This window comes from Centroberyx affinis, unplaced genomic scaffold (assembly GCF_046629955.1).
Source record: "Centroberyx affinis isolate AG114_WGS23_722 - 3 ecotype Tasmania unplaced genomic scaffold, CSIRO-AGI_Caff_v1 ptg002360l_1, whole genome shotgun sequence".
Taxonomy (NCBI): domain Eukaryota; kingdom Metazoa; phylum Chordata; class Actinopteri; order Beryciformes; family Berycidae; genus Centroberyx; species Centroberyx affinis.
In genome coordinates this window covers 648,468-660,766 of record NW_027280620.1, presented here as the reverse complement: position 1 = coordinate 660,766, position 12,299 = coordinate 648,468, and the positions used below count along the sequence as shown (strand labels likewise).

The 12,299-nt window shown below is 42.6% G+C and overlaps 1 protein-coding gene across 1 annotated transcript; it reads right to left on the bottom strand.

Annotated features, from left to right (window-relative positions):
- Window positions 1-5,030: 5,030 nt before the first annotated feature.
- On the bottom strand, window positions 5,031-10,401 carry asphd1 (aspartate beta-hydroxylase domain containing 1). The gene is made up of 5 exons (XM_071533370.1): window positions 9,949-10,401; window positions 8,444-8,650; window positions 7,528-7,735; window positions 5,711-5,824; window positions 5,031-5,140 (listed from the first exon to the last, which is right to left on the bottom strand). The coding sequence occupies exons 1-5, from the start codon at window positions 10,399-10,401 to the stop codon at window positions 5,031-5,033; spliced, it is 1,092 nt and encodes a 363-aa protein (XP_071389471.1).
- Between the last annotated feature and the right edge of the window lie 1,898 nt (window positions 10,402-12,299).

Sequence of the window (12,299 nt, the reverse complement as noted above, 5' to 3'; positions counted from 1 at the left end):
GATCATGTATCCCGTATTGCGGGACAGATGAACAATTTAATCAGTGTCCAAGAGGCGTGGACGGCGTAATGTGGCTTCCTCTTCCGCTACGTCCTCCTCTCGCCGCCTGCCAGCGTCTGCAGCGCAGCCTGCCCTGCCACCGGCTCACTCCGATGGCGACGCTCCTCCTCCACCACCGGCCCAGAGAGGACCCCAGGGCTCCCGTCGACCGCTGGCTTGTTCCTGGAAGGCTGGGAACCAGGCGCGAGGGCTCAATCCACCATTGATAGCTACAAGGCTAAATGGTTGGGCTTTCAGAAATGGTGCGGGGAGCGGAACATTGATCTTTTGAACTGTGCTCTACTGGTGCACTCCACTATTAAAGTGTATGCGTCGGCAATCTCTTCCTGCCATGAGGGGTTTGGAGAGAGGTCGGTTTTCGGCCACCCCCTCATGAAGCGTTTTTTGCAGGGGGCTAGGAGAAAACGCCCAGTGATGCGTTCCACCGCCCCCCAGTGGGAACTGCCTTTGGTCTTGGAGGCTCTGTCTAAGGAGCCTTTTGAACCAATTAGGAAGACTTCTCTTAAGCTGTTGTTGGTCAAGACAGCTCTGCTGCTTGCTTTGACCTCAGCTAAAAGGGTGAGTGACTTGTGCGCTCTTTCGGTCCATTCCAGCTGTTTGCTGATACGTGGGGACCTGAGTGGCGCCACACTCAGACAGAATTCGTCTTTTGCACCCAAGAACATCAATAGTTCTTTTCGGTCTAGGACGATTCAGCTGGAGGCTTTCTATCCTCCTCGTCATGGTGAGGAGAGGGAGGAGAGGCTGCACCATTTATGCCCTGTGCGTGCGTTGGCGTGTTATGTTGAACGCACAGCCATGGTGAGGCGCACACAGCAGCTTTTTGTGTGCTATGCAGACAGTGTGGCTGGCAAGCCCCTGTCAAAGCAGAGACTCGCCTACTGGCTCTGTGAGGGAATATCACAGGCTTATGTGCTGGCAGGTAGGGACCCTCCTGCAGTCATCCGCGCACACTCAACACGGAGTGTGGCTGCGTCAACGGCTCTGTTTAGTGGAACAGGTGTGGAGGAGATCTGCACGGCGGCCTCCTGGTCAACGCCCTGTCCATTCATCAGGTTCTATCTGTTGGATGTGTCTGGGTCTTTCTCCGGTTCTGTACTCAGTACTGGTACACGAGATCTGTGAAGAAATGACCTACTAGGCCTGAGTCTCTCGTGTTGAACCCCGATGGAGACCGGCCACTGGGTTGGCCAGCGTTACATCTTACTGTTTGTCAACATGATTAAGTGTAGCATTGGTTTTTCACGCCCCCCATTCTGTAGACATGGGTGTGAGCGGAACCATATCTGGCTGACCTATTACATCGTTACAGTCAATCCAGGCTATGACACAGCATGTTGTTCGTGTTAGTGTCTCGGCAGGGAGTGAAGTCATCGGGCTTTGCCCCCTAAGCCAATAGAGTCCTGTTAGAGGGCGAAGCCTGTGTGAAATAGAACGATAGTTAAGTATTGTAACTCTAGTACTATGATCACAGGCGGAGCCCTCTAACAGCTCGCCCTGCCGCTCCACGAGTCGCTGAAGACTTAGTGGATGCTGACTGAGGGGCTGCTCGCCATTTATACTGCGAGGCCCCATAGAGGGTGTATAGGCTCATCCTGATTGGCTGAGCATGTGCATGCAAATTTTCAGTGCGCTGAGGTGACTAGATGAGTGGCTAAGCAAATAGAGCCCTGTTAGAGGGCTCCGCCTGTGATCATAGAACTAGAGTTACAATAATTAACTATCGTTCTTCCTCCGGAATGCGGGACAGCCAAACAAAGAAGCCATGCTTTTTCTTCTTTGGTTTTGTCGATAGGCTGTCTTTGGCACCGGAACTCTGAGGTCCTGTAGGTTTGACGGGTGAAAGTGTCTTTTCCAGGGTCAGACCGGACAGATCCTTGGTGTCCTTTACAGTTTCAACCACAAGGCTTGGTGGAGCTTTGACCTCAACCTGGATGGCTGGAGCCTGGGACTCCTGAAGCAGGTTGGTCGATCCTTCCTTCAGCAGGTGAATCAGGGTGTCTTCAGCAAGAGAGACGGGGAAAGCCTCCTCTGAGGTGGAGTCATTGTCAGGTCCAGCAGAGAGGACAGTGACTTTTGTTCCCTCACAACATTCAGGTTGATGCAGGACGGTGACAGAGCTTTCAGGAGCGGCCTCAGTCTGTGCACAAGGGCTGAAGGTTTCTGTCTTGATGATAAAAGGACATTGTTCGTATTCCTTCTGCAAGTCCTGGAGGAACAGCATCAGTTTAGAATCAGCTTTGACTATTGCCTCATGGGATGGAGTCTCAACAAGGCGGAGCAGGTTGGATTGAGCCTCAACATGCTGAGCCGGGTGGATGGATGCTCCAGCATTACCTAACGCTGTGTCTTCGGTCATGAGAGGAGACTCTTTCTCTGTGGGAGGAAGGTCTCCTTTGTCCATATCCAAGAGAAATTTGCATGCTGATGAAGCTGTGCTGACTATTGGTTCCCATATATTGAGGTTCTCAAATCCACAAGCAGGTTTGGAGCCGAGACCAACAGCAGACTGAGGTGAAAGGTCACAGTCGAGCTCAGCAGGACCTCCAGAGAAACTAGAGGCTTCAGCATAAAGGTATTGCTCCTTATTCAGGACTTTCGCAAACATGCAGTTGATGTTTTCATGGCGATCGTCATTAAGGGCATTGAGTTGAGCGACCATTTGCATGGATGCTGAAAGAAATGCAATGGCAACATCTTAATAATCAAACAACCATAAGGCCACCTGATGGAGCTTCATTCAAGGTCAACATGCTTCATCATAGCTTTATCGTATGCCTTTCATCATCAGCAAAATCCCCTGTTCTAATCTTTTTATGTTAAATAATAAAATAAAAAATGCATGTGGCTTACTAAGATGGAAATCACTCTCCATGTTTTCTTTTCTAAAAGGTAGATATTGTTGATGTTTCTCCAAATGAATGCAACGTGAGTTTTCTGTCTCAATTTGCAGGTGAACAGTGATCAGAGATGAAACTGTGAGTCTGAGTCTGTTCAGGTCAGTCAGGTCTTTATGACACTAACATTCTAAATTCTATGAACGCTGCTGCATTCTGTCCAGCTGCATTATGACTCATCAGATGAAGCTCAGGCTCCAGTAAACTATAATGACAGAGATGCCCCTCTTCATACATGGTTTATAAACTACACATGATTAAAAAACACAACTGAATATTTGGAATTTGTATTAAGATAGTGTATTTTTTTATGCAGAAAACATCTATTTAATTCTTAATTCCTGTTGCACTTTCAGCTGTTTTAAGCCACAAGTTAGCTCATTCTAATCTTACTACCTACTACTACTATATATTACTATTACCTATTACAACTACCTACTATCATATCTGAGGGGATACTTTAGGAAAATAAAAAGTCATCATCTTTATTTCAGCTTTTTTCCACAACAACCTGTGCATCAATACATGTAGTTAATAGAAACATGGGTAGCACTTTACAATGGCCTTTTCCAGTGCATGAACCTTTAAGCACGATAACATTTGTTTTGTCCCCCCTAATTACATTATTGTACCCTATATATTTTAAGTATGCAGTAATTAAGTTACACCATAACTACCTTATAAATCTCTCATAATTACAACATTGTTACCCCTTAATTCCCGGACTTCTTGTTTTGTTACCCTGTAACTACAGCATTGTTATTTTAATTACAAACTAGTTACACCGTAATTTAAATGGGCTGTAAAATAAACCAACCATTTATACCACTTGATCATTATTGTTGATTTATTGCCTTTTTAAACTAAATTTGTCTCTTGAGAATCCCTCAGCAAATTCAGGCCTGCTCCATATGTATTCATACAAGCATATGTATTGTTCCTTTGAAAATGTCTATTCCAGCTTTTACCTCTGTCTTGTAACAACAATACAGTATATGTATATGGTTCCTGTTTGATCTCTGCTTGCTTGTAGAATAGAGCACATGTCAGAGAGCAGTTATACTGTGAGCAAAGGAAGAACCTATCCTCCTATCATAGTATCTTACATTTTACAATTAATTTACAATGGCACTCAGTCAATACAGGTTTATTTGTTGCATACCATTAGAGGGTTTGGCTTGTATATTCGTGAGTAGTACATGCCATATGTAAACCACAGTGAAAATGCTTATCAGAACAAACAAACAAATACAAACATACATAAATTCATATTGATAGATACACACATACAAGGTAGATACATACATACATGATAGTAAGAAGAAGAAGAAGAAGAAGAAGAAGAAGAAGAAGAAGAAGAAAAATCACAGTATACAAAAGGTAAAATAAGTACGGAAGAGGATTAGGGCCACATGTGAAAAATGTATTTGAGTTCTGAGTTTAAAGTCAGAATTCTGAGAATAAAGTCAGAATTCTGAGAATAAAGTCAGAATTCTGAGAATAAAGTCAGAATTCTGCATCAAACTCTTAAAGTCAGAATTCTGAGATTAAATTCAGAATTCTGACTTTTTTCTCAGAATTCTGAGTTTAAAGTCAGAACTCAAATAGATTTTTCACATGTGGCCCTAATCCTCTTCCGTAAATAAGGCATCAAATTAGAAAACAAAAATAAAGATATGGAAGTTCACATTTTGGTGATTGAACCATAGATCATTGACCTAAATTTCAAAATAGAGCATCTCATTCATGGAGCTGATTCGAAAGGCCTGCTCTTCCTCAAGGCATATTAGCACATGCACCAGCTCAAAACAAAGTCCTGTAATCAAGAGAAACAGGTTTCACATGCAAAGAGCATTCATGAGCATAGCATGTCATGATGCTGAGTTTTTAGAAAAGTTAAAACTATTCCGCTCTTCTTAGCTTAGGTCTTAATGGCTTGTACAATTCGTAGAGTAGATTCACACAGTGATTCATTGGCTGGAATGATGTTAACATTTAGATTTATGACCCACAACAAGCGAGGCTAAGATAAGGCACCCCTACATGTCGTATACTGGTAGTGCAGGAGCAAATTCAGAGGTCCGGGTTGAATATGAAGTCCAGAGCTTGTCTCTCTGCTGCAGCCACATTCGGATGCCAGAGATCCACACTGAAAATGACTCGTGGTCCATCCTCTGGAGGCCCTTTAAAAATAGATATTGATACAATTGTAAGTGAATATGCAACAGCTATTTTAATCAGATCTCATTTTGGAAAAACAATTAATTACACGCTAATAAGGTTTTTCATCACATCTGGAGAAAGTAATCTCATCTTTGAGGGGTTTACCTGTCCATGCAACTTTAACCTCACAGAGTAAATAAAATGATGCACCTTTAAAGTTTTTGGGGTTTCTTTGTCACTGAGTGCTGTTTATATTGGAGCAGTGCAACATGGTTTGCTCCAATGGATCTACACTCATTATCTTGGATAACAAAGTAATTATGGGGCTAAAGTAAAGACTCACTTAAAGCACTACAACCTTTTTTATACACAGAGAAAATGAATAACATTTTATTTCTGTTTTGGGTGTGTATGGCCCACACCAATTAATTTGGCACCAGTTCTCTTAACTACTCTTTGTTCTTATGAACTGAATAAATGCAGCCATAAGTAAATTGAGTTTTCTGCATAATTTCCCACTCATCCGTAAGGAGTAAATGTGTACACAAATAAGAGAAAAAGTATTTCAAAATTATAAGTGATTCACAGACCCTTGTGGGAGACGGTGTGAAGGAATGAGTCGTCAACCAGGAGGCAGTGTCCCTCGGACCAGCACTGAGGTTCCCCTCCCACCACCAGCTCACACAGAGGTGGGGTCTGCAGACCTAGAAAAGAGGTTTTCACCAAGAGGTTTTGTCATTTCAATTACAAACTATTATTTTTTCATTCAAATAAGAAGGGCATGCACTCCAGCCTGCCACCATTTACTCTTAAGTTAGATAAAGGGAAAACACAAAGGATTACCACCAGAGGGATCACAGTACAGAATGTGGTACAGAAGGGGAATTGAACCTCGACCCCAAACCACAAAATATTATGCAAGGGTTTGAGAGTCAGCTACTCTTCTGACTACACCACAAAATACAAATGTGTTAAACCTCTCTTTAGATCCATGTGACCTCTTCTTTTTGTCTAAAAACCTCAGTATTTTGTTCAGTTTTTTAATTGTGATAACCCGGCATGCTAGATGAACCCATGCAGTCGCAGCACAAGGACAGTTGCCAGATAAGTGCACTTGTTCCCTGCACTTGTATGTACTGCTGTACCCTCTCTCACCCAACCTGGTGTCTGTTGCTATTTAGAGTGTGTCACTTATATTGTACACTGAATATTACCGTACTTAACTATTGGGTATTTGTGCTAAAATCCTGTAGGGGCTCAAGCCCTCTTTTTCTCTTGGTTTTGTTACAAAGTCCCTGGTGCACAGCAGCAGTCACCACTGCCCTTATTGCCCTTTAAAAACCCCAAATGATGGGGTAATCCTCGACTGACTGAAAGGAAAGAAATTAAATGGATATAATTTGTCTGCTCCTTGACTAGCCCTCTGTTTGGTCCTCTATCACCCACATCGCTGCACTCCATTCTACTGGTACTTCACAGGCAGTGCCTTTAACAGGTTTATTATTATTAAAAGATCAAGGGCTGAAACCCTATTGCCTTGATTCCAGTTTTTCCTGTGAGAGGCGTGCAACTTCACATCATGGTAGAGGACAGCATTTCACAGACCAATATGCAAGATGACCCCAACTGGCCAAATGGGATCATTATAAATAAATGCCAATCTCTACATTTTCAAATGACTATACCTCCAATACTATTCAGAACATGGTAAATGTGCAGTTCACCTTTGCTACCAATGTGCCTGTCAGGTCCTGAGTCTGGACTTACAGTAAAATCTGATTCCCTGACATGAGCAGTAAGTTGGTTCCTAAGGAAGCAGAAGGAGGAGGTGGGGGAACGTTCTGCCCCCGGTGGGTTCCTCAAAACAGGGGAACGATGAGGAGGCCTGCATCCTGAGAGTGGAGTGTTCAAGTGGGTTTAGTAAGTAAATATGTGATGTATTTAATTCTTTAATTTTATTCCAAGTTAGAAGTAAGTAGGACTAAGTAGGAGCTAACAAAAAGAGACATGGACCAGGGTTTTGTGATCATGTTTTCTGGTTGACGTCAGTATTGTTGATGTGGAGTATTTAAGTTGAATGCTTTTGAGAGTAGAGCTGGGACAGTCAAAGAGTAATGTGCTGCAGCAATCTATTCGCTCTCAGTTGGAAGAGGAGAGTCAGTGCCTGATCTTGGAGATACTTCTGAGATGACAATATTTGGTTTCATGTGTCTGAGAGAACCTTTGATTCATAATAATTACACTGCATCAGAGCCAAAGCATTTCCTTTCACAATCCTCACCACCACACACAGTATTCTCCACTTTCATTCAAGCCTGAATATGTAGAATCTCAAACTAGGACTTCAGACATAGAACTTCAAAACCCCAGTGTTTCTTTTCTCCCTGAACCTAACCAATTTACTCACCCAGATGACATCGTAGACGTGTATTGGTGGGTCCATATGAGCCCCCCAGTGTAGCTCCAGGCCCTAACAGCCAAAACCCAGCGGCTCCCAAGGAATTACTGATTATAAATGTACGGAGAGAGAGAAGTGTTCGGTAGGTGCAGGGACAGGAACGGCAATTCCCTGCCACACAGACACCTGCACTGTACAAGGGAAACACTGCCTGACCCTGAAAGAGACAGTAAGCTGCATTACATGTTACTCAAATGAGCCTGAGGACAGTCTCTAAAACTGTAGAATAGACACACACATCAATATCGGGATAAATTCAAGGGGTGAATTTTCAATAGAGCAAAAATGAATGACATTGCAAAAACACAAAATAAATATTGAATTTAAATGTAGATTTAGTTCTTGATTTGGGTCAAGTGAGGTGGATTTGATCCATCCCTGATACACATGCAAAACATGTAGAAAGAAAACTAAAAATCCAATAAATGACAGTGGCCTATTACTATGGCTACTTAACCAATAAGACCTGGATTTAGTGAGCATTTGTTTTGCCACTAATGCAGTAGAGCATGATAAATTGGTAGATTCTGGTTTCTTAACCATCTACACAAGCATTTTGGGCATATGGAAGGAATGGGGTGGTGACTTTTTGTATTGTTAAACAAATAAATATGTATTTTGAGGTATGTCAGCAAAATTGGAAGGAGATCAATCAAACAACACCATCAATGTGATTTATTATATCAGGAAGCATGAAGTACATTTTGGACTGTGCACTCCATATAAGACCTATTTATATTTAACATCTAAGCCCCAGATAGAGCCAGTATTAGTAAATCACATGCAAAGGTTGAAACTGTTTCTTGGTAATTCTTTGCGCCTTTCTCATATAGTAGATTTGAACCTGAATTATAATTTTCTGTACCTTTGGTCCCACACAGGTCCATCCTAATTTTGGGTCAACGCCCCTCTGGTAAACAGCCTGGAATTCAGACAAGATTACAGGGTAGTTGGCCTCTAAGACCTCTATGTCATGACGATGGGCATCGCGTGGGAAGAAGGGAACGCTTGGGACATCTGGGAGGAAGAAAAGATGAGGCTTCTGGATTGTAGAGTGATCACTGAGTCTGACCTGAAGTGAGAACAATCAGAAATTAGTGACAAATTCTTAATTAAATTCCATGACAAGGTTTTTCTTAATCCAGTGTTTACTATATTGTTGCAGTACGGTGACACACCGGATTAAGGTAGGTAGTTGGTACACTCTATTCCTGTAATGCTTTGTTTCCACCAAAAAAGGTTTGCTTGGCACTGTTTACTTCATCTGCGGATGGGCTTAATATAAACATAATGTGAAAAAAGTGTCTTCATTTAACAGTCCATTTCTAAGCAAATACACTGATTGATTTTTTAGCTAGTGTTAAGTAAAAACAAAAAAATCAGGAAATTCTCTTAAAAGCATTTGATTTCCTGATTTGTTTAGTCATAGAGTGAAGATTTCTGATTTGCAGTCACTCTTCCAACTACAGTTTATCACCAATCAACATTTTAGTGGGCTTTTCTAAGAGTAGAAAATTGTCCCTTAGTTGTTTTTGGCCACTGTCGCTGTGAAAATTTGTTGATGTGACTGTGCAAACTACCTGGCTAGGGTTCCTCTGCTGCCACAGGAAACACAGCCCAAGCATAACATGGTGCTTGTTGGATTTCGACTTCAAACACACAAGGTGCACACCACAATTCTCCCAGTGCTTGTGAGGACCAGTGGTTGCGCCCTCAAACCATATAAAGCTGTGGGGAAATGTTTCCTATTGACCACATAAGACCACAACCATTGTATCCCCAAATCTGGCATAAAACCTTTGAGGAACACCTTAAACATTTATGTACTTTTCTCACCTTTATTCTTTGTCTTTAATATTTCTTTTTAGTCCTAGGTTCAGTTGTCTAGTTTAAGTAATCATTTACTGTACCTTCATGACAGGGGGCGTAATACATGGTGTGATCGGTCGGCCACAGCACTGTGTGTTACTCATCTGGGGGAGCTTCAATAAGACTAGTTTGACAGGTTGTATATCACTCACAGCAGGAGGTTATTAAGTTCATTAGGTCTCTGTAAATTGCACAACACTGTATCACAAATTTATTTTCTGGGTTGTAATTTGCATGGAGCAATTTTACCTATTTTGCAAATATTGATAACACAGGTTGGGGGGGAAGGACTAAAACACTGGTAACAGCAGAACTCTGAGAAAGCTAATGTGTGAGGTAAATTGTTCATTCACGCACAAGTTATTTATGCTATGAAGCAATATCTTCTACAAAAATGAAATATGGCTTCAAAGTAATGCCTTATTGAACACATATACAAAAGACATAAGGTATGTATGATAGTAAGCATCAGCCCATGGACTGCATGGATTACACTCTTACCTGCTCACTGAGCCCCTTATGGATGCGGCCCATGCCCACCCAACTGTAGCGCTTGGCATACTCTTGCAGTGCTGCATATAGTTTCTTGCCTCCTGCAGATGCCTGGGCTGGGAACAAGGCATGACTCAGCACTGGGGAGAGGTAGCCCCGTCCCTGCTCCTCATCCTCCCCTGTTTCCATGGGAATGCAGGGGGTAACTTGATCAGTTCTCAACAATTTGGATCCTGCATTACACTCAGTTCCAACACAGCTGCCAGCACGGGACAACATGGTCCGCCTCGAGCCTGACTTGAGCTTTCCAGGGTGAGCTCGTCCTGGGGTGGGCAGGTCAGAGCCCATCCGATAACAGTGCCACAGAAAGAGGAGCAGTAGAGTCCACAGAAGCCCACTTAATGGATGGACACCCAACGCAGCATATGGAGGCAAGGGGAGTGGGTTCATTGACCAATACATCCTTTAGATTTTGTGAAATGCTGAAATAATGAAATGGAAACAGATTAAGAGATGATGCCAATGAGGCCAAGTGAGGTAACAATGAATTATTATAATGTACATTAAAAAGTAGTTCAAACTATGTTTCTACCGACAGAAAAGTAATTCATAAATCACATCATTGCCAATTGACTCAAGAACTTCTGCACCTGTCTTAATATTAGCATACTGGTCCACACTAAGTTGGTGCAGCCTTGACTGTGACAGTCACGTTAACAGGAAACCTTGTCACATAACATGTGGCTAGCTTGCTAGTTAAAAGTGACTGCTAGAACTTTTTTGCACTCTTTCCATTCCGTCAATATTGTATGTGGCAGTGCAGCGCTACAATTGTATGACACACTCAACAACATGATATATTGTTTATTATTAGAATGTTTTCACATCACACTATAAAAACAACTAAGTTACAATATTCTCAGAGAATCTTCCCTACAATCCAAAAAGCTTGTGAAGCTCATACTGAGCATGCAAAGAGCAAGGCAGGCTCTGACTGCCAGCGGTCAGGGGCCACTGGGAATGCTGGACCTTTCTGGCTTGAAACTGCCTACTCATTCATTCATTTTCATTACGTTAATCATTTTCAGGGTCACAGGGGGCTGGAGCCTATCCCAGCATGCATTGGGCATAAGGCAGGGAAACACCTTGAACAGGTTGCCAGTCTATCACAGGGCTAACATAGATAGACAGACAATCGCTCACCATTTACACCTATGGGCAATTTAGAGTCTCCAATCCACCTGACTTGCATGTGTTTGGAATACAGGAGGAAACCAGAGAGGAAACCCACACAAACATGGGAAGAATCTGCAAACTCCACACAGAAAGGGCCGGGAATCGAACCCTGGCTGTTCTTGCTGTGAGACAGTGAAACAGCGCTAACCACTGAGCCATGCACCGTGTTTCCCACAGCCCACTCAGTACTTCAAAAATCTCATGAGATAGATTTCCCTACTTTCGGCCCCAACTGGCATCATTTATTTTCACCCAGAGCCACTGACCTTTCAGTTCGGCTGCTTCTGAGGCTGCTTTTATGGTGTTATGTAAGTCCTGATCTCAAATCCCTAGCTCCCTGAGTAAACTGGTTGTGGATGTCGCTACAAATCCACAGCAGCCAACTTCCCCAGGCTTTCCAGCCTCACTGTTCAACCTTGGCTGCTAGTTCAGTGTATCTCAGTTTCTTACTTTTAATGTGCTGCATTTACTGCATCTTTCTTTCCCCTACCAGCCCAAACGTGTGCCTTCTGAACAAAGCCATTTTAATGCATAGTGTTGTCTTCCCTATACGTATAGGTAAAGAATTTGTCTTTTTTCCCTGACTTTCAGTTGATGCTCGCATGCACTTCAACACTTGGCTATGTCACCATGTAATGTAATAAAGTAATGTTATTTTAGATGTTGATAGTGTTAAAATGAACTCTTACAAACAATATTATATTTGCAAGAGTATCAAATGTTGCCATTGTGTTTCCCTTATGTTATTTTACATAATGTTGTGTAGTGCAGTCAAAAACTGCAGAGATGCCATGATGCACGCAGAACCAGATGTGGAGCAGACCTGCATCAAAGCCGGACCAAAGGATGAGAATAATGGACCTGTGCTGCATTTGGGCAAAATATAAACCAATAACAAACCAGGACCAGTTCTGTACTGTTTGAGCACTTGATATGCAAATTGGATTTGCGTGGATTTTGACTGTTGTGCTTAAAGATACCCAGTCTCAGTTTCCCTTTACATTTCTTGTTGTTTCAATGTGTAAGACAGACAGACAGAAACTGGGGGCTTTGGGACTCTCACTGTTACTTTACCCACCAGCAGAACACTGTGTACGCGTGTGTGCACGCACGTCCGTGTGTGT

Coding starts and splice junctions, on each gene's coding strand:
- asphd1 (XM_071533370.1), bottom strand. CDS start 10,401: ATGTATTGGTCAATGAACCCACTCCCCTTGCCTCCATATGCTGCGTTG. Junction 8,651..9,948: donor ATAAGGGGCTCAGTGAGCAG/GTAAGAGTGTAA, acceptor TTCTCACTTCAG/GTCAGACTCAGTGATCACTC. Junction 5,141..5,710: donor TCACACCGTCTCCCACAAGG/GTCTGTGAATCA, acceptor CTATTTTTAAAG/GGCCTCCAGAGGATGGACCA.